This window comes from Hydra viridissima, unplaced genomic scaffold, assembly GCF_058129835.1.
Source record: "Hydra viridissima isolate aposymbiotic clone 2 unplaced genomic scaffold, HvirCarnegie_v1 scaffold_5, whole genome shotgun sequence".
NCBI lineage: Eukaryota > Metazoa > Cnidaria > Hydrozoa > Anthoathecata > Hydridae > Hydra > Hydra viridissima.
Genome location: NW_028324304.1, coordinates 17,753,113 through 17,775,026, shown reverse-complemented (window position 1 = coordinate 17,775,026; position 21,914 = coordinate 17,753,113). Strand labels below are relative to the sequence as shown.

General features: G+C 32.0%; 1 protein-coding gene and 1 pseudogene across 1 annotated transcript; one reads left to right on the top strand and one right to left on the bottom strand.

Annotated features, from left to right (window-relative positions):
• Positions 1-8,772: 8,772 nt before the first annotated feature.
• On the top strand, positions 8,773-9,534 carry LOC149889086 (uncharacterized). The gene is made up of 2 exons (XM_090089182.1): positions 8,773-9,099; positions 9,178-9,534. Exons 1-2 carry the CDS (start codon positions 8,773-8,775, stop codon positions 9,532-9,534), a joined length of 684 nt encoding a protein of 227 aa, XP_089945308.1.
• A 9,792-nt stretch (positions 9,535-19,326) lies between these two features.
• LOC149889085 (uncharacterized) lies at positions 19,327-20,583 on the bottom strand (annotated as a pseudogene).
• Positions 20,584-21,914: the final 1,331 nt, after the last annotated feature.

Sequence of the window (21,914 nt, the reverse complement as noted above, 5' to 3'; positions counted from 1 at the left end):
CACAAAATATTAAAATATAAGAGGGGTTATAGTTAGTTCAGAACTTTATAATTTCTAAGAAATTCAGAAAAAAGACTAAAAAGTCAACAGAAAGAAACCAATTTTACCAACAAAACTTGGACGAAAAAGAAATTAATTCTACTCTAGCACACAGAATGTGACGCCAAGTTTTCTATAATATACACTGGATCCTTTTTTCACTTCTTTAGACTAATGAAATGTTCCAAGCATGGACGTATAAGAGATGGACGTGCAACGAATTGTTTAATAAGACTGTTCAGGATAAAGCAACTACTTCTCGTGTTTGCAAATTACTCAACAAATTACATCTAGGTAAAGGAAATTAGCTGTCGGCATGAACAGATTTTATCCTTTTTTCAAGAAGAACATTTGTAAATTTGGGAACTTTTTTCGTGAAAACAAAGTCTGTCAATGATAAAATAGATCTGTAAGAATAATTTCAAAATGTCTAAAAAAAGTATAACAAAATATTAAAAAAGTTTAAATAAATGTTTTTGTCAAGACCTGGTATCCATTCAATTCCTTGGTCCTTCATTCACCAGCCTTAATTTTATGTATATTTTTTTGTATTTTTTCCGATATGTCGTCATTTTTTGCCTTGACTGCTCTTTAAACTCCATTATATATATTCCACTATGCATTATTTTTTTAGTTGGTGTATTTTCTAATGGGTTTTTTTATAATTCATTTGATAATGCAAAACCTTAAAAAAGTTATTCAAATTTAAAATTATCTTGCAAAACACGGCCAGATGTATCATGCTTTCGTTTTTCATATTTCATATATTGTTTTATTTATCATAAAAAGCACATAATATCCCATCTGTTTTTTTTCAAATAAAAATTAGTTTATATATAGCTGGTAAACCATATTATGTTAATATTAAATACTTAGTTATTCTTGTTATTTCTTTAAACAATAATGTCTAGCTATATAAAATGAAGTTTAAAACTTGGTTCTATTGCTGTTATCTTTAATAACTAAAAGGAAGTTGATGCGACTGGTTAGACAAGACCAAAAATTTTCGACGAATCCGATAGACTTTAAGAGAACTAAATTTCTATTATTTAAAAGATCAGATTTGTTACAATGCGCAACGAGCATGTTTCTCAAAAAAACAATAACGTTGCTCGTCCATCTTTTATTTTTATGTCCATGTTACAAGCAATAGACAAAAACGTTTTCTTCATCATCAACTGATAAAAAGCATTTCTCGTTATTGTTGTCAATGACAGCGGTGGCGAAATCCGTGTTAAATAATTCGCTAAGAAAACTTAATTCATATTATTATGAAAGTTTTCCTGATAAAAATATTTTAAATTTAATCGTGTTGCTAACAAGTGGCGTAATATGTTGTATAATACTTGGGTGTATCGCACTTTTTTTCTTCCAGGTTTACTAATGCGTACTCTAAAAACTTGAAAAAATACAAAAGTTCGCTAAAATAATGTTTCAACCACAAAATCCGAAAAGTTTGAGCTGCTGGGAATTGTGATTTTGTATTCACCCTTATCTCCGAAAAAACTTTTTAAAAAAACAGTTCGTTTTTCCTTGTGAATTGCATGAACTTTTTTACAAAAAAAATTGAAAATAAAAAACATCAAGCTTAATCAACAGGGTCAACTTTTTTATTATTTACTTTTTTTGTTGTACTCAAGTATTTCACCAGCGGCAAATAAAGTGTTTGGAAATTTTAAACCCTAAGCAAACTCTTAACAGTTTTGTTTGATATTGTTATTGGGGGAAGGGATCGGACAGCCTTTGTGGATTTGTTATGTGTTTCTTTAGAAAATAAATTAAATGTTAATAACCATCTATTTTGAAGTGTATAAAGAAACGATTTTAATGTTATTCAATTATCGGCTCTGTCTGCAAAAACATGTTGGCCTTTGAAAGCTGTATGCTTAACGTCAAACTCTTAATGTGAAAATCCCTCGAGTGTGAAAACACGTCACACACGTGTAAACAAAAAACACACACACACACACACACAAAAAAAATTTTCTCAGACTGTCCTTAAATCACCCGAGTTAAAGCTTTTATGAAAATAAACATACCACCTCTTGATGTTATTGCAGCCTGACTGCGACGGGGCAAACTTTCAATTAGCGATCTAATTGTTTCTTGAGGGATATCTTCCCACACGCGGATAAGTCTTTGTCGCAACTCGTCTAGGGTGTTATGTGGTGGATGTTAGCTTCTTCCATTACGTCCCGAAGATGCTCTATTGGGTTCATACCTGTGCTGCAAGCTGGCCACTCCAAAACTTTAATATTAATGTTATTTCAGCATTCAGAAACAATATGTGCCGTTCGTGGTCTAGCATTATCCTGCATAAGAAGGAATCCATCTCCATTATACGGTGCAAAAGGTACCACAAAAGGTTCTAAAGTGTCTGCTATGTATAATTGAGAAGCCAGACGTTCACCATCAACAATAACAAACACTGTGCGAGCTGTTTAAGATATTCCGCCCCATGCCATTAGTTTCGAAATGAAATAAGGGAAACGGAATACATATATATATATATATATATATATATATATATATATATATATATATATATATATATATATATATATATATATATATATATATATATATATATAACTACTAGGGATTGCCAATTCTGGCTCATTAGCCATAAGTGAGCCATTATTTTTTTATTCTGTGCAGGAAAGCAGTGATCATATATCATGTCACATTTAATTATTTTTTCTTGATATAATTCGTGACGTAAAGAATAGAAAAAGTAAAAAACTATATATTTTATAATTTTTCGCCTCATGACGTCTTTTTTTTTTTTCATGTATCTTTTATATAACTTTCATGTAATTTTTTTCAGTTTGATTCAACTGTTTTATTATCATGCGTATATGCGTTCGCTTTGGCGTCTATTTTCGCAAACTTATCAACTCTTTATTATCAACCCATGAGTTGAATGAATCTGGATATCCATACCATTTTACTAATGACTTGTTCTTTTGTTTACGAATAACCTTTTGAATTCTAAATATTTTTAGATTAGTTTTTTGCATTTCCTAGTCATAAAAAGTACCTTGTATTTTTTCACCATTTTTGTCGGTTATTTTATAAGTTGGTGGATTTGTGTACTGAATTTTTGATACTGTAAAAACCTCCTCAGTCAATCTTGGTGTAAATACTTTTTCAAAATTTGACTTCATTTTAGTTATCCTAATTTTATCACCAATGGTGAATTTTGGGCTGGGTGTCTCTGTTTGTACATTTCCATTTTGGTTAAACCAGACAATATTCTTATTCTTTTTATCGCTACCTTCAACTGGAGTTATTTTAATTGAACAGTGTCTTGTGTTGTTGTAGTTGTTTACCATTTCATCTAAAATGTCTATATGTTTTTAAGTATTATTAGCTGAAAAGTACCTGAACATTTATTCTTTCATCGTTCCTTTTTTTCTTCATTTTCAGTTGAGTATAACTGTATGCCCAACGCTTTTACAAGCTTATTATAAAATTCTTTTCCTTTATCCACCCACATTTTAGTGCACCTTCTTTCTTTGAATATTTTACTTAAAGCACTAGCAACATCAAGACCAGTTTTACTTTTTTATCGAACAGTCCATCCGTACTTTGAAAATACATCTATAACCATGAGTAAGTATTTTATACCGTTTTTGAATTTTGAAAAAGATTGCATGTCAACTAAATCAGCACCCCATATTTCATGGATATCATTTACAATTACTTTTCTTCTAAAATGGTAAATAACTTGTTTGTGAAGTTCGTTTGCAACTTGATCAATCCATTTCAGATTTTCATTCTTGTCTTTTTCACTGATCGCTGGTAGTTTTTTTGAAAACCTAGTTCAAACTTTGCTTTGGCGGATATGGTGGGTTTTATAATCTCTTTCCATTTTTTCACTCTGTTGGATCTTTAATAGAGTTCATTTCTTCAATCGTTTCTCATTTTTCTATCTGTAAAGTATTTGTAGGCAAGGTCGTGATGGTATACGGCATTATCCACTCTGTCAACAGGCTTACTCAAGTCTTTATATGCATCAGTAGAAGTGAGTCTTTCATCTAAGTTGGTACCTGGGCCTGCAAAGTTCATAGCAGGAAGGTGCATTTTTCCAGGGAACTTTGCCCATAGAAGTTTGAGTTTGCTAGTGACAGAGTTGATTGAGTTGACCAAGTTACCTCCTTTCTTACTTTCATGAGAAGCGACTGAAATGAATTTGTTTTTTGCTGTTCCGCAAATGGCGAAAGTTCCTTTAAGCAAATTTCTATTGTTTTTGCTTATAGAATTTCTTAAGTTTTGTGTATCTGTTTTTCTTCCACATTTGGCGCAATACATTTTATTTTATAAATAAAAAAATATTTTTCATGGAATTTAACAGGTGAAATTTTTAAATAAAATTTCTTTTCGTAATAAAAATGGACTAATAGATTTGTCATGGAATGTAAATAAGAGGAAAAGGAATAATAACAAGTTTTTACCTAAAAGTATACGAGGTATTATTGTTGGAAAGTCTTGTTGTGGGAAAACTATTTTGCTATTGAATCTGCTATTAAGACCTAGATGGTTGGACTATAATAATTTACAAGTTTTTGGAAAATCTCTTTTTCAGCAAGAGTATAAAATACTGAAAAATTCTTTTGAGAAAAAATTGCCAAAAGATGTCATTCTTAAACTGTTCAAGTGAAATAGAGAAATTAAATGCAACACCTGAACCAGTAATTGAAGTTATTTAAAAAAATTGGAGCGACAAAACTCATAGAGTGTAGTTTTTTTGAGAATGCTGAAGATGTGCTAGATCCTGAAAAACTTGATCTGAATTAGAATAACTTGATGATATTTGATGATTCGCAATTAGAAAAGCAAAACACGTGTGAAAAATATTATACGAGAGGAAGACCTTCTAATAAAGATTACTTCTATCTTGCTCAAGACCATTTTTTGCTTCCTAGACAGACGATCAGAAGAAATTCAAATTTTATTTGTTTGTTTCCTCAGGATGACAAAAGTGTTGGTCATATTTATAGAGATCATGCTTCATATAATAAGAGTTTAAAAGAGTTTAAAGAGTTTTGTAACAATTGTTGTTCTGAACCTCATGGATTTGCAGTTACAGATTTATCATCTAAAAAGTATAATGGCAAATATAGAAGTGGGTTTGATGATTTTTATTTTCCAGACTCAAAAAATTCACAAGTGATTCGAAGACTTTTAAAAAAATATTTGCAATAAAAAATGTTAGGATTTTATTAGGGATTGCAATCCCGCACACTTTTCAATCCCGCGGGATCCGCGCGGATTTTTTTAATTTTTGTCCGGATCCCGCGGGATCCCGCGCGGGATTAGTAGGTTTCTTATGCACATTATAAAAGGCAAAATAACAATTGTATTTTTCTTTCAAGTATTTTAGAAAAAATATACTCAACTTATTAAATTGATAAGATAAGGTAAATAAAGCCAAAAAACGCAATTCATTTGTAAATCAATATAATTCTTAACATTTAATGTAGGGATTGCAATCCCGCACACTTTTCAATCCCGCGGGATCCGCGCGGATTTTTTTAATTTTTGTGCGGATCCCGCGGGATCCCGCGCGGGATTAGTAGGTTTCTTATGCACATTATAAAAGGCAAAATGACAATTGTATTTTTCTTTCAAGTATTTTAGAAAAAATATACTCAACTTATTAAATTGATAAGATAAGGTAAATAAAGCCAAAAAACGCAATTCATTTGTAAATCAATATAATTCTTAACATTTAATGAACAAAAAGATAAGCCAAAGTACTTAGAACATCTTTTAGCTTTACGTAGAACTATTAGCTTTATTTGTTTTTTGAAATATCAAATTGAGAAAATGATTGTAAGAAATGGGCTCTTTAGAAACAGACCCTACTTAAAGTATCATCACTTAATCTACTCCTCAAAGGACTGCATATGTAACCAGCAGCTGAAAAAGCTTGCTCGGCCTATACGCTTATTGGTGGTATGGTCATCAAGTAACTATGCGCTATATCTAGAAACTTACCTCTTACTCCATTACTTTCATAGACAGACATTTCCAGCTTCAATAATTTATCAAAGTCTAAAGAATCTAAATTTGGTCTCTCCTTTACATTTTCTGTCCAGCTGTTCTTGTCTTTCTGTGTTTGATTTTCCAATTCTTTTTTCAGCGATAGAATTGTAGGAATAAGTATTTGGGAATTGTTAATAAAATCTACAGCTACTTTTTCTTCGAGTTCATTTTCTTCGACGGATTTTTTAAGTAAACTAGTAGTCCATTTAAATTCTTATTACGACGTTGTGTAAACCTCACACGAAGTGCCGCGGCTAAATCTATGCTCAAAAGTGATGATTGCTTTCGCAATTTATTTAGCATAAATTGAAAAGTTGTTTCCACCGTGACAAGGTTCGATTCTCTTCTGCATTAAAGTTCGAGACCAAGTTTTAGTGGTGCCAGGCATATAATTAAGTCATTGATTTGGGACCACTCTTCTTGGGTGAAACGAATTTCTGACCAAACATTAATTAAGGCTTTTTCAATACACACTTTTAGTCTATGAAATCTTTCTAACATATCGAACATACTGTCCCACCTAGTTTTACAATCAAGAATCAACTGAAGCTTTTTCCCGTGTTCTTGTAGGGTATCTTTCTGTAAATATGTATTCTTTTTGACAGGAGAGTTTTTAAATATTTTTACAACCTTTCTCACTTTTTTCATGAGATCTTTGTAATTGCTAACCAATTCAGCTGATGCTCGGTCCAAAATCATTGTCAAACCATATTCTTTATTTATAACTTCATCATCCTCAGTGTTACCACATTCATCTTCTTCTTCACAATTTTCATATGTAGTAAAAAATTCTTCGACTTCTCCGCTGTTTTTCTTGTATAAGATATCAATAACTGCAAGTTGTATTCCATGAGCATAACATAGTTGTTGATAGCAAGACATCATTTTACCGACTTTTACCATCACACTTGCTCTATCAGTGGTCATGGCAATAATGTCTTCTTGGAGGTCAATATCGAAGCTATTTAGCCTTTCTGAAACTTACTTGACGCAATATTCTGCATTACACGATCCATGGATTCGAATCAATCCAAGATTAAAGTGGTTCGCCTTCATATGTACATTTAAGCTTAAGTATCTTTGACTATTTTGTGATGCCCATTCGTCAAACGTTATCTAAAACTTTTGATTTTGCTTTTTTAGTGATGTGAATTTTTGAAACTTTTGATTTTGCTTTTTTAGTGATGTGAATTTTTGATTTTTTAGTGATGTGAATTTTTAAAACTTTTGATTTTGCTTTTTTAGTGATGTGAAAAAATGAGCACTCCTCACAAGTTATTCAAGCATAACGGTGCAGAAATTCCGAATTATAATTTGTTACAAATAATTAAACAATAAGAGACAGAATCGAAGCCAAAAAAGACAGAATTAAAGCCTAAAGATAATAAATCGATTGTTTTTAAACATTTAGCTTTAGAATATCCTCCAGTGTTTGCTAATGGGAGATATGAGATATTCGCACAAAAAAACATTAAACTCAATCAACTATCACATCAGAAATTATCTTTAAGGATTGGTCTTCAAGTAACAAAAGGTGCAGCTTTAGTGACGTTGAGGGAGAAGATAAAATCAAAACCGGATTATTTTAAACATGATATTATGTAGCAGACTCAACTGATAATATTATAATGGAAATTCACAACAACAGCAAGTCAGACGTGATTGTTAAAAAAGGAGAAAGTTTATGCTTTATAAATTTTACATGTTTATTTAGTTCCTTTGGATCCACATAAATTAGATCCTTTGGAACTCTGGAAAAATCATTGATTTTTTTAACTTTTTTCTTTACTTTATAAAATGGAATATAATTGTGATATTAATTTCAATAATAAACTGTATCCAGTTCTTCCGAGCGCTCCGGCAGAAGGTGGGCATGGCTATAGGCTTCAAAAAATCAGTGAAATACAGAAAGAGATAGAGAGTGAGAAAGAGAAGAGGATAATGCTGAGCAAAATGTATCACAGAGCTGTAAGAATTATCTCATCTTTGGATAGCGAATTGCAAGCAGGTGGAACTGCACTTGGTACTATTGGATTGGGATTTTTAACAACAATCATTGCAGCTCCAGTTGTGATTGCATGCGAGAGTGTTGCGTTAGGAGCAGGTTTTTTGTCGATTATTGGAGGACAAAGTAACAAAAAGCTGAGCTTAAAAGCAGAAAAGCACGAAAAGGTAAAAGTACTAGCTGATTCAAAGCTAAATACAATAAGCGATTATATTTCAAAGTCATTAAAAGATGGAGACATAAGCAATAGCGAGTACGAGCTGATACTGGGTGAGCTTCAAAAGTTTAAATCCATGCTTGAAGATATTAGAACAAAAGTGAAAGGTCAGATAGATGAAATTACTAAGGAGTCACAGATCAACCAAGGAAGAGAAGAGGCTATTAAGACGTTTCAAAACATTATAACAAAAAGTGAATATTTTTTCCATGTAATCGAAGAATCTAAAAATGATTATGATTTTCAATGAAATTCACAAGTTAAATTTAGCAAAAAACATAAAACATTGATGTTTTACGTTTACGTTTACGTTTTACCTTCACATTTTTTTATTTTTTTTTTGCGATATTATAAAAAATATCGTTTTTAAAAATTAGCGATCCTAAATTAAAGAGATTAAATTGTTAAAGAGCTTTTAGACGTAAAGAAAAGAATATATCAGAATAGCATAAATGATAATATGGCTGACGCAAGCTTTCAAACAGACATAACGAAGATGTACAAGCCGCTGATTGACAGCAATGACATGATAAAAGATAGCTTGAAAAATATCACTGATAAATTTAGTGAAGGTGTGTTAGCAATTAAAGACTATGCTATTCCAGTTAATTCTAAAGAGATGATTGCTTATGATGACGAGATTGGTTCTTCAGACTCACAACTTATGAATTTAGGTACAATTGCTTTACATTATTTGGCAATGTACACTTTAAGAGGAAATCAAGCTGACAAAACATTTGAAATTCATTCGAAGGATGGAAGGCTTTTTATGGGAAAAGATGAGTTGGTGATTAACAACAATGACATCATTATTTGGAATAAGACATATAATGGACCAAGAGGACTTTGAGAGTTGATAACAAAGTTCAATCCGGATGAGAATGTGTATGATGAAGAAGATCTTAAAAAAATCAAGAGTATACTTTTAGAAACGGATGCAATTGTATCTGAAGCAAATCCAAACAAGCCAAAAGCGTCTAGAAACGTGAAGTATAAAAGAATAATAGCTCCAAATTGGAATAGTGGAAAAAAAGGGTCAGGTGTAATCATTCTTCTTGGAGATCCAAACGCGCTTGTTGATAAGTTATCAATAAGCGTTGCTTCATGGAGAGCTGGAAATTCAGGGTGTAGAAATGAGGCTGTAGCCATATGCGATGAGCTTTTAACACAAGGAGTAATAAATAGAGAGGAATATAAAGCAATTCAAAATATTTTGCGCTAAAATATAAAAATTATATGGTTTATAAAAATGATTATTATTAGCAATAACAGGTATTCAAAGAAACGTGTTATTGGTGGAAGTGGTATAATCGATACGATTAAGAATTTCTTAAGAAGAGCAGCAGCGATAAAAGCGTCTAAACCATCACTAGCTTTACTCAATAAAGTTGCTGCTAGTGAGTTGGGAAGAGAATCAATCACTGCTGCAAAATTAGCAGGAAAATAGCTAGCTTCTTCTCCCACATCAACTGCTAAAGTCGTTGCCCTTGAAAAAGGGAAAAAAAGCGATCAATAAAGTGTATTCAAATCTTACTAAAGAAAATAAAGACACACTTTTAGGAATGGTTAACAGTGAACTTACACAAGCGTCAAACACAGAAGCGTCAAGCACACCAACAGAAAGTGTACAGCTAGATCCAATGGCTCTTTTAACTAAATTAATGATTAATTCTTATAAAGCTAAAGTATTTAAAGGATCATCGATAAAACCGTCAAAAAAGATGTTGAAGGAAAATGTCATTAGGATATAAGACCTTGTAAAAATGGGGAAAGAGATCATGAGAACTTTGTGAAATTCATGAAAATTACCTAAAATAGTCTTTTAAACTTTTTTTATACCTCGTATATAAAAAAATGTCAACTTCTGAGGTAATAAATTTTACAGAAATCCCGACTGTCGATGAGGAAATAGAAAAATTTGAATATCACGAATACGAACCAGTCAGTACAAATTTAATTATTGCTGGAAAAATAAGAATCAATGTTGAGCACAAGACTTATTCATGATTCCATCTGAACCATACATTATGGTTGAAGGAAGGCTAACGGAAAGCTGACGGAACAGACTATGTAGATACAGATGTAGTAGCACTTATAAACAACGGTATAATGGACTTGTTCAGTCAGATATGGTATCAATTGTCAAATCAAGAAGTAGAAACAATATTTAGTCCAGGACAAGCAACAACAATGATAGGAGTTTTTGGATTCTGCAATGATTGTGATAAAGTGATTTACGGATTTAAACTTACGCTTATTCTTGTGAGAAAGAGAGATGATAATGCGATTTTTATAAACAGCGCTGCAGCAGCAGGAAAAGTAAATCTCAGCAAACTATCATTGTTTATACCACACGTCATTTCATTTGATGCGGAAAGACTCAATCTTTACAATACCATTCAATCGAAAGTGACTGCACCTCTAGCATTCAGATCTAGACAGTGTGATACAACCGTTGTACCTCAATCCAATACATTCAGTTGATCATCTAGTGAAAAGCCAAGATAGATTATTGTTGGATTTCAAACAAATAAAGATGGATCACAAACTCTCAATCCGTCAGTATTTGATTATTGCAAATTGAAAAACATGTATGTCAATCTAAATAAGGAAAGATATCCTGCTGTTGACTACGACTTATCATTCGAAAACAACCAATACTCAACAGCCTATAGAGATGCTGTTAAGTTTGATAATAATTTTTATGGAATTGTAGATATAACCGCACAGCCTTGCCTGTCTACAGTAGACTTCAGATTTTTTTACCTACTTATGGTTTTTGATGTGAGCAAGCAGTCAGAGAGGTTAAAATCTATAGTTCTGGATGTACAAGTTAAAGCTACATTCAATTCAAACGTTTCTGCAGATACTCACGCCTTTGCTGTTGTTATCTCTGATAGAATGATGCAGTTTCAATCAGATGGAAACAAAATCTATTAAATTTCGGTAGGGAGTTCTTTCAAATTTCACAAGTGAAACCATGTGAAAATTTAAAAAGTTTTTAAAGTTTCTTTAATTCTTAAAATAAAAAAAATGAATTAAAAAAATTTTTTTCTTGACATAATAAAAATGACATATACGAAAAAGGATTTGAAAAATTTATTAAAAGAAAACGTCATTTCTAAAACGTCAGACAGTTTAGTAGCGCTGTTAGCGATTGCTAATGAAAATAATTTGATAGACAAAACATTGGTGATGGAGGATGTAAAAGAAGAGGAAGAAAAGAGACCTGTTGGAAGACCGAGAAAAGAAAAAACTGAAAAAGTAGATATGGAAAAAACCATTTATCCCAAACATGATAGACTAAAATTTATTAGAAAAAAGCCTGTAACAGTAAGACTGATAAATGTTGAAACAGGAGAAGTTATTGAGTACAACTCTTTGTACGAAGCGATTAAAGAGACTAGAAACGGTTGGAAGTACTTGGAGCTTCGAGATGGAAAGGTGGATAATGGATTTAAAATAGAAATATAAAATTCTGAGAAGCTAAAAAACGCAAAAACACATAAAGAGAATTAAAATTTTCGTCAGGAAATTTCTTTTAAAATTTTTTAACAAGAAAAAGTTAAAAAATTAAAATGACATAAAAAAAAAATCTTGCGCTATAAAAAATGGAAAACAAAAATGTCAGAGTCGCGACAAATCGCAAAAGAGAAGAGAATAAAGAATATTTATAAAATGCGTAAAGATGATTTTGTTAGAGCATTCAACAATACATAATCTCAAAGGAGTATACTTTCATGGGCTGCTCCGCGTCCTGTCACTGTAAAACCGTCTCCTGCTCCTAGACCGATGAGACAAAGCATATTAGATTCTTTGAGCCCACATATCTTAGACGAGCCTGTTCCATCATCAGCTTCATTACCTGTATTAGAACCTACTACTCCTGGATTATTTTCAAAGTTGGTGACAGCTGTAAGAAGTGCATCGTCGTTCGTCGTCAACAGTTATAACGATGTGGCAAATTGGATTAAACCATACATCCCAGAACCAAGAAAGAAGAAAAGAGTAGACGAGGCAGGCGTGGAGATTAACAAAAAAATAGAATCTCTAAAGTCTAAAATACTTCATCTGTACAAGACACAAAATAAGATTGAGTTTAAATTAATAAGGCATGCTGTGGATCGTGTCACTAAACAACTTTCGTATGAAGTAAAAGACGAGCAGCATGACGTCTCTTCATTCTTAAACTTTGCGAGAAAGGGAGCAATAAAAATACTGAGAGAAAATAGAAATAAAAAAGTTCGAATTTCTCTGACATGTAAGATGGAATGTGTTAGCATTGTAACTGGAGAGGTAACACCTCGTATTGTTCCTTTTTCATCCAACTCTAGAATTGTATTAGAGTCGACTGTTTTGGAAAAGTTTTATGACCTATTGCAACGCACACAGTTCTGTTAGAATCGAATTTCCTAAAAAGAATTCAGCTATGCAGTTCAGCCATAAAGAAGGATTGATGAGAGTTCCGTTCGTGGTGTATGCTGATTTTGAGAGTTTTATTACTCCGATCAACACATAAATCCCTGATCCTAACAAGTCTTATACTAAGCAGTACCAAAAACATATGCCAAGTTCATTCTGCTATTACATAAAATGCTTTGACGAAAGAGTTTATAAAAGAAACCCAGTTACGTTTACTGCAAGTAGTGAGAATGATGACGTTGCTAAAGTATTTGAGAGTTGAGATTCGTCGACAGTTTTAGATTTATGGCTCCAGTTTAGACAGCTGATCAAAGAATCTGACAAAAGACTAATGCAAGAACATTAGCAGTTACTATTCTGGCAAGCAGTTTGATTTGTTACTAAGAAAAGGTGTGTACCCCTACGATTGGGTTGACTCGATTGATAAACTCTCTGAAACACAATTACCACCAAAAAAGTGATTCTTCTCTAAACTCAACGATGAAGGAATAAGAGATGAAAACTACTTATACGCCAAAACGGTATGGGATGACTTTTATTGCAAGGCATTTAGAGATTATCATGACTTTTACAATGTGTCTGATGTGCTGATGCTAGCAGATGTGTTTGAGAATTTTAGAGATGTTTGTATTAATAACTATATTGAGATCCTGCTTGGTACTCTACATCTCCAGTAGCGGCATGGGATGCAGCGCTTAAGATGAAAAAAATAAGATTGGAACTGCTTTGCAATTTTGACATGATATTGATGATCAAGAAAGGAATACGCGGAGGATTTAGCATGATATCAAACCGATTAGGAACTTCGAATAATAAATACATGGGAGATTCGTTTGATAAAAGCAAAGAGTCGAAGTACATTCAATACTTGGATGCTAACAACTTGTATGGATGCGTTATGAGCAAACCTCTTTCAACGCACAGTTTTGAGTGGATAAGCGAAAGCGAGTTAACTCATTGGAAATCTGTGTCGTGTATATTAGCAGTGGATTTGGATTATTTTTTGTGCACTTTGGTATTAGTATGTCCACTTTGTCTATTGTCATTCTTTCAGGTCCGTTAGCGCCTGAAAGAATGACAAAAGACAAAGTGGACAAACTAATACCAAACTTGAACGATAAGAAGAATTATGTCATTCACTATTAGAATCTTAAACTAAATGAGCGATTTGGATTAAAAATTGCTAAGATACATAGAGCAATAAAGTTTGAAGAGCAAGATTGGTGGAAAGAGTACATTGATCTTAATACAAATTTAAGAACTAAAGCAACAAACGACTTTGAAAAGGATTTTTTCAAGCTAATGAGCTATTCGGTGTTTGGCAAAACAATGGAGAATATTGAAAAGCGAGTGGACGTGAGATTGATTACAAAAAGGGAAGAAGCCATGAAATTATCTTCTAAACCAAATTACGATAGTCACACGATATTTGATGAAAACTTGATAGCGGTGCACATGAATAGAACAAAATTAATTTATGACAAGCCGATTTATTTAGGATGTGCATATTAGATTTAAACAAAACTTTGTTGTTTGAATTTCATTATGATTACATAAAGAAAATGTATTCTGATCGGGCAAAGTTGTTGCTTACGGATACGGACTCTTTGATTTACGAAATCAAGACATGATTTTTACAAAGACATATCAAAAGATATAGAGAGTAAATTCGACACGAGTGAATTTGATAAAGACCATCCAGCAATCAGCAGTGTTGGGTTTAAGGTAGGTGGAAACAAAAAGGTGATAGTGAATTGAAAAAAAAGGTGATAGTGAAAAAAGATGAATGTTTAAAGGCCACAGGAAAACAGATTGAAGAATTTGTTGGACTCAGATCAAAGTTGTATTCTTACAAACTAAATAAAAAAAAAACTACAAAAAATGCAAAAGGTTGAAAAAAAATGTTGTTGAAAAATTCATAACACATGAAGATTACAAAGATTGTTTACTCAATAAAAAAGAGCAGGTAATGAGCATTAGCATTATAAGATCCAATTTACATGAAGTATACACAGAAGAAATTAACAAGTTAGCACTCAGTGCAGATGATGATAAAAGAGTGATACTAGAGGTTGAAATACACATGTTGGTATATGGACATTACAAATTAAAGAAAAATTAAAAAAAAATAAAAATAAAAATGATTAACAAGTTTGTAAATGTAGAGGGAATTGTCTTGCCGAGCGAGCCTCAAACAAACATTTAATTGATAGAGGCAGCAAAAAAACTAAAAATAAAAAACTTTAAAGGCGTTTTTGTAAGAGATGAGCTTAAAACAAAGGTAAGTAAAAAAGAATGTGGAATAGCCAATACAGGAGATTCAAGCACTAGTGGTTTTCATTGAATATGTTGGAGAAAAGATGGGGATGAAAAGTACAGCTTCGACTCTTACACCTAACCTCCTCCCGTCGAGCTTGTTAAATACTTAAAAAGTCCAGTTTACTACAGTAGCGAAAGAAATCAGTTTGGTGATACTTTTTACTGCAACTACTTGTGTCTATACGTCTTGAAAACGCTTGATGAAGGGTATGACTTTCAAAGCGTTGTCAACACTCTTTGGTGGTTTACAAGTAAAATTTAAAAAAATGCATATATAAAAATGATTGATAAATTCGGTAGAACAGAAATGGAAAGACATTTCTACGATATACTCACACCCACACTGGCTAATGATATGTTTATAAGAACATTTATATATATATATATATATATATATATATATATATATATATATATATATATATATATATATATTGTACGGTGGTTCACTTTATAATAAACAAAATAAAATTTGCTTTTTATCATGAGCATTTTCGTTTTCTACACACATATACATACATTAATGCGTGTTATACAAAGATCAAGTTTATTTGTATTTAACAACACAATTTTTGTCCACTTTAAACTAGTGATCTTATGCAAGTTTAAGACTTTACATTTTCACATATTGCAATGCCATTCACATTTAAACATATTGCAATGTCATTTTTTTTGCACAAATAGTCCTCTAAAAATCAATCTCTAAAATGTGGCATATACGGCCCTGTAATAGTATAATAGTAGGCCATGAATATGTCTACGTTAACGAATTGTATCTTCTCTTAACAAAAGCAAAGTTATTTCTTGAATCTTTTCAGCTGTAACAGAAAAGAATAACGGACGAGTTTTTCGGTTTTTTAAAATGACGTTTAGATACCCAAAATGTATTTTACATGTATTTTTTTCCCGTAAAAATATGAACTTAAAATTATAAAAATTACAATAGTAATATTAACAATACTAAAATGTCTACAAATGGAGATTACCAAAATGCAAGTTTTCTTTCAAACACCCCACAACAATTAACAAAATTGTATCGAAAATTGTTTAACTGAAACAAAATAATTAACAAATCACCATTTAGCACCAAAAATCAACAGAATCCACTAATATCTGCAAAGAGTGTCTAAAGTTGACCAAATGAAGGTGTAAACCATGATACTGCGTTCTTTTCCAACAGATTTATGGTAATCAGCTCATTTAGTAAAACTAACTTCAAAACGGTCATACTAGCATTCACCATAAAATGCAATTCCAAAGATTTAAAATTACAAAAAAGTAGGTTTTCATTTGGTGATCATTAAAACTTTAGGTTTTAAATTACATTTTAAAATTATTATTTAGAAATATTAATTTTCAGAGGAAAACTAACCGCTTCATGTCAAATGTTCATCAGATTTAGAAGTGAGCTTGAATTCCAATCCAGGAAATTGATTCCGGAAAGCGAATCCTCATCAAACTTCAGATACAAAATGTTTGAAAGCAATCAAAAGGTAAATCTCAACAAAGCTTTATCCGAAAATAAAACATTTAGAGCCCAGGTTTTCATCCTATTTGTTATTGCAATTTGTGATGCGTAAAAAAGACATAAAAACTGAGAAAGATTGATAGTTTTTCATCACGCAGAAAAATGATGTCTAATGGTTATGAAGGAGAGGAAGCGTGCTCATACATTTAGTTAATTTTTATGTTTTTGCAGAGACGATGGAGTTTTTGAGGATAAGATTCTTTAGAGTTGGGCAACAAATCTTCTTTCAAAGAACTAAAACAAGCAGCATCAGCATTTAAAGTTGTTAGTAATTCTACCCAGAGGGCAGCCACTTTAATGTTTTAATAAAAATTGTTCTTAAAAAAGAAGAAAAGGAACAAATTCAACTGAGTCAAAAAACCAACTGAGATAAGTTCATCACTACGGAAAGACTTTATTTTTCTTTTCAAAGAACATTCTTTTTAACACATTTTACTTACACTTGTTTGAATAGAATTTAGAAACTCAGAAGCTTTTAAACTTACCTTGAGAAGGTTATTACATCTGTGATGCCCCTTCTTTCACAAGCCGACGTTTTTGCTGAGAAAATTGCATTTCCTAAAACATTTCTTCAAGACTTATCCCTCAAGTATCCCTCTTGATATCTTTGCTACTTCAAATGGGAGTTCAAAAGACCCTAAAATGGACACAATTAAAAGGCGTGCTTAAAATAATGCAATTATTGAAAGTGCTACAAACCGCAAAGAAAAGGTTAAAGCAGCAGCTGAGCAAATACAATTATTTATCATCTCATTGTGATGAAAAGATTGTGGAAGAAATAACTATATGAACAAAAAATCAAACAAGGGCTATTAAAAGAGAATCTTAATCTTAATGGTGAGTTGAGCTATTTTTTAAAAAAGTATGTTCACAATACCCGGTGAAGTTCACAGAGCCTTATTGAAGATCTTAAATGCCATGACATTTAAAAGTAATAACAAACTAGTAAAGATAGAGGACTTTAAGGTATTTGCATTTCTGCAACGAATATTTATGTAAGGGCATCTTCTTTATTTGAACATAGTCTATAGCTTCTGAATGGTATTGACAATTACAAAAAATATGGATGCTGCAGTCTCTGCGACAGGTTTTTTGGACATCTGCAGTATTTATCAGAAGAGTTAGTTGCATTAAATTTTTTTGTCGAAGGGATCATATATGAAACTAATTATATAGTTGTTAAAGCATTAGACACTCCAGGAAATCAATTGAAAATCCTTTGAATCGTTTTTTGAGACAAAACTTACTCAAGATCTAACGTTATTTTTTTAACTAAATTAAATTTAACTAAAAATTTAATTCAAACTAAATTTACTTTAAAAAGTTGCTCTCAAAGAACTTGAAACTGCGGGAGTTTTGTCACCATTATTGGACAATAGACAAACTATAGACAAACAATAGACAAACAATAGACAAACATGGAACATTAGACAAACACGAATTACACAAGTGCACGAAAGCATTTGTAATACATATGAAGGTAGCTAAAAAGATTGTGGGTGGTGCATTCTTGGATTGACAAAAATAATTAGCTCCGTGCCAGCAAGAAAGAATTTAAATACATTCTTTTATAAATTGTCCAACAACAGCAATCCTAATTGAAAAAAATTCGAGAAATAAAAAATACAATATAAACTTCTCTTCAAAAACTCATCAAGTGGCATTTATATTGTTTTAATGGACTTGCAAAGTTTTAATTTAAAGGTTTTGATTTATTCAAGGCATATTTAGACATTTTGTGAACAAAGGTGGAGAGTGAAGGAAGTGTTATAGTTATTTGTTATTTTGTCTCAATAACTGAGGCAGCAGTAAAAACTACTTTTTATCAATGTAGTTCCATAAAGCTTAACCAGTATTTTTTATTTCATATACAAACACTAAAATGTAGAACTCAGCCACAATAACTAAAATGTAGAAACCAGCAACAATAACTTAAAACAAAACCAAATCACTAAATCAAAGTAAAAAATTAAAAATCAAAGTAAAAATAACTGATAACATTAATATAAATAATAAATAACATAAAACCAAATAATAATGAAAGTTTTTTTATATCTATTTAATGGCAGAAAAGAAATAAAAATTTGATTTATATTTTGTTTTGTTATAAATTAGTCTATTTTTTAAATTTGAAAACAAATTCTAAAAACACTTTATAATCATTATGTTACAGTTAAAACTAGAAAGTTTGGTAAAAAAAATATAGATTTCTTATAAAAAACTAATTCCATTGACCTTTTATTGCGTCTTGAAAAATAGTCAAGAAATGGCTTACGTGGTATTTAAATTTACGTGAAAATATATACATATATACATATATAATATATATACATGTAGGGGAGGTAGGGGAGCATTGGGCACTTTTTTACATAAACGTTAATAAAACTGTTATTTTTTATTATAATCAAAATTTTATTTCAAATATATCTAGCACACATATTTGGCAGTAATTATTGCTAAGAAGAGTTTTAGTATTATAATTAGTCGCAAAGTTACAAAAGGCTTTTGAACACATGTCCAAAGTGCCCAAACCTCCCGGTGGTTGGGAGGTTTAAACACCCCTGTGGGGAGGTTTGGGCACTGTATTTAAAATGCACAATATTGTTTTAATATACTGCTATGATTAAGTATTATATAGCATTGATATCAAAAATTATAATACAAACATTTTTTCTTATAGACTTTACGAAAAATTAAACAATGTCACTTGGAATCAATACTGCACGATGTTGGGCTTAATAAGACTTATTTTAAATTTGGTATGACCCAAAGAGGCTTATCAAATTTATATTTTAGGCTGCCACGTTTTATCCATGTTTTTGGTGTTGGCAATTTTGTTTTTTTATCCTCCAGGGGAACGCTGGCTACGTCCTCGATGTCAGGAAACATAAACGTATTTCTTATCTTACTTGCTCTCATAAATTTGACAGTTGCCATGGAGTGAATAACCTCTTTGACTATTCCAACATAATGATAAACAGTTTTTTTGGTGTTAAATTTAACCAACACAAAGTTATTGACCAGGAAATTTCTATCCATAACAATCACGTTGTCTACATCAAAATCTTTTTCCGATGAATCGATTTCAACAAGGGCTTTGTCAGAAACGAATACATTTTCTAATTCATCATTACTGTTAATCTTCCTGCTTTTCTCGTTTTTAGGGCACTTTTGATTTTTGTTTAGCTCTTTGATCTTATTTTCTCTTTGTCTTTCTTTTTCTTCCATTTCAATGAGTCTTTTCTCGGGTGTGTCTGTCAATATTCTTGTTTTTCCTTTCTTCCGTTTTAAGCCATCCAATTTCCTAGGGCCGGCTTTCGGGTATGGTGGTACTAAATCAGGTGTTACATTGATAGCGCCCTTAGTCTGGCTTTTAGATAGAGGTTCCGTTTGAGACTTCCAGTGACTTCCATACTTGAACTTGTACGATCCTCTAGACTCTAGATTTTCTTTTGTTGAAGCCTGTTCCATGATAGGTTGGTCTGAAATCAATTTTTCTGTAGCAACATTATTCTCTTCCGGCAATAGAAGAACAAACAAAATCTTCATCAGAAAAAATGTTTGAGTTGAATGGCCAAATGCCAGGTTTTTCAAATCCCTTTTGAATATTTTGCAACTTGAATGCAAGTGGGATGGCTTTTGCTGTTAATTTTGGGATTTCATAAGTTGTTAAAGTTTTGCCAAGATTGCTTACCATCCAATCTGTTACAACAGTGTTATAATAAGTTTTAAGTGGTCCATAGACAGTCAGGTCTAGGGGTTGCAGTTTATGGATGCAGTGCGGTGGGAAAGTCATTAAAACAATGCCTGATTCTTTGCAAAAATCGAGAACTGGTGCTGAAATATGGCTCTCGTGATTGTCCAGCAGCAATAGAACTGGCGAGGAAGGCGTTGGTTTTGCTTGTTTTGCAAAATGGTGTATATATTTTAAAAACATGGTGCTGTCATCCATTCTGAAGGATGTGCCGCTCCATCTGAAGCAACAGGTGCATCATTTAGCATATATATTTTGAAATTAACCCGTGGGAATATGAAAAAGGGTGGTATTGAGTAACCCAATGCATTAATACCACAGCAAACCGTTACAAGTGTCCCTCTTTCAGCTGACATTACTTGCCTAACTTACTTGGTGCCTCTGAGAGCAATCACTTTCTGGGTTCGTTGTACTGTTGATAATCCAGTTTCGTCTTTATTGTAAATATACTCAGGGCCGAAGCGATCCCGTTCATATACAGTTTTAAGATTTTCAAAAAAATCCCCGACATTTTTCTTATTGAAACTTGTGGCACGTGAGAGACTGGTAGCTTCTGGTGTCCTTATTGAAAGCTGAGGTTGTCTTTTAAAAAATCCCCTAAGCCAATCTTTGGATGCAAGTTTTTTCTCTGTCCAGTTGTCTGGTATTTTTTTATTAATGGCAGTAGCGTATTCGTAAACCAATTCGCGTGCCTTCAGTTTTGACATTCCATGGTTTAGTTTAAACAATGTTACAAGGTATTTTAAAATTTTTTCTTCTTCATCTTTTGTGAATATTTGGGATGATACAAATTTAGAAGAAATATCTTTCACAACGTCACCTTGCTTTATGTATCTTTGATGGTTAGACCTGGGTATATCATATTTAATCGCAGTAGTTTTAATTTTTCCTCCTTTAGAAACCTCTTCCAATGCGCGCAAAATAACATATTTAGGGATTTCACGTCGTTTATTTTTCTTTTTAAATGAAAATGGCATTGTCCTGATAAGAAATGATTAACCATTCAATCCAATGGGCATAGCAAAAAAGTACAAACGTATGACACCAAAACACGCTAAAAAAAGAGGAAGCATTGGGTATGCCCAAACCTCCCTCCTAGATGCGTGCCCAATGCTCCCCGCAACCTCACTTTTCAAATAATTTTGAATAAATTTATTTTCATCAAATGTTGAATCCTAATTGCCAGGTAAATATAATGTTCATTAAACGCAAAAGAAGAAGTTAACACAGATACTTACACTTTCTTGCATATTTCTTTTTTATCTTTCTTCAAATCACAAACAAGATATTTACTTTTGTACGCAACAAACCGTTAAGCGCATGTAACTTGACAACCAAGTGAAATGACAGCTGACACTTTTGATGAGCGGTGTTGCCAGTTATAAACTATAGTGCTATGGTAGAAAACAAAAAATATCTATAATAGATTGTGAGAAATGAGGGGGTGCCCAAACCTCCCGACTGCCCAATACTCCCCTACCTTCCCTACACACAATATATACATATACATATACCAAATATACATATACCAAATATACATATACAAAATATACATATACAAAATATACATATACAAAAT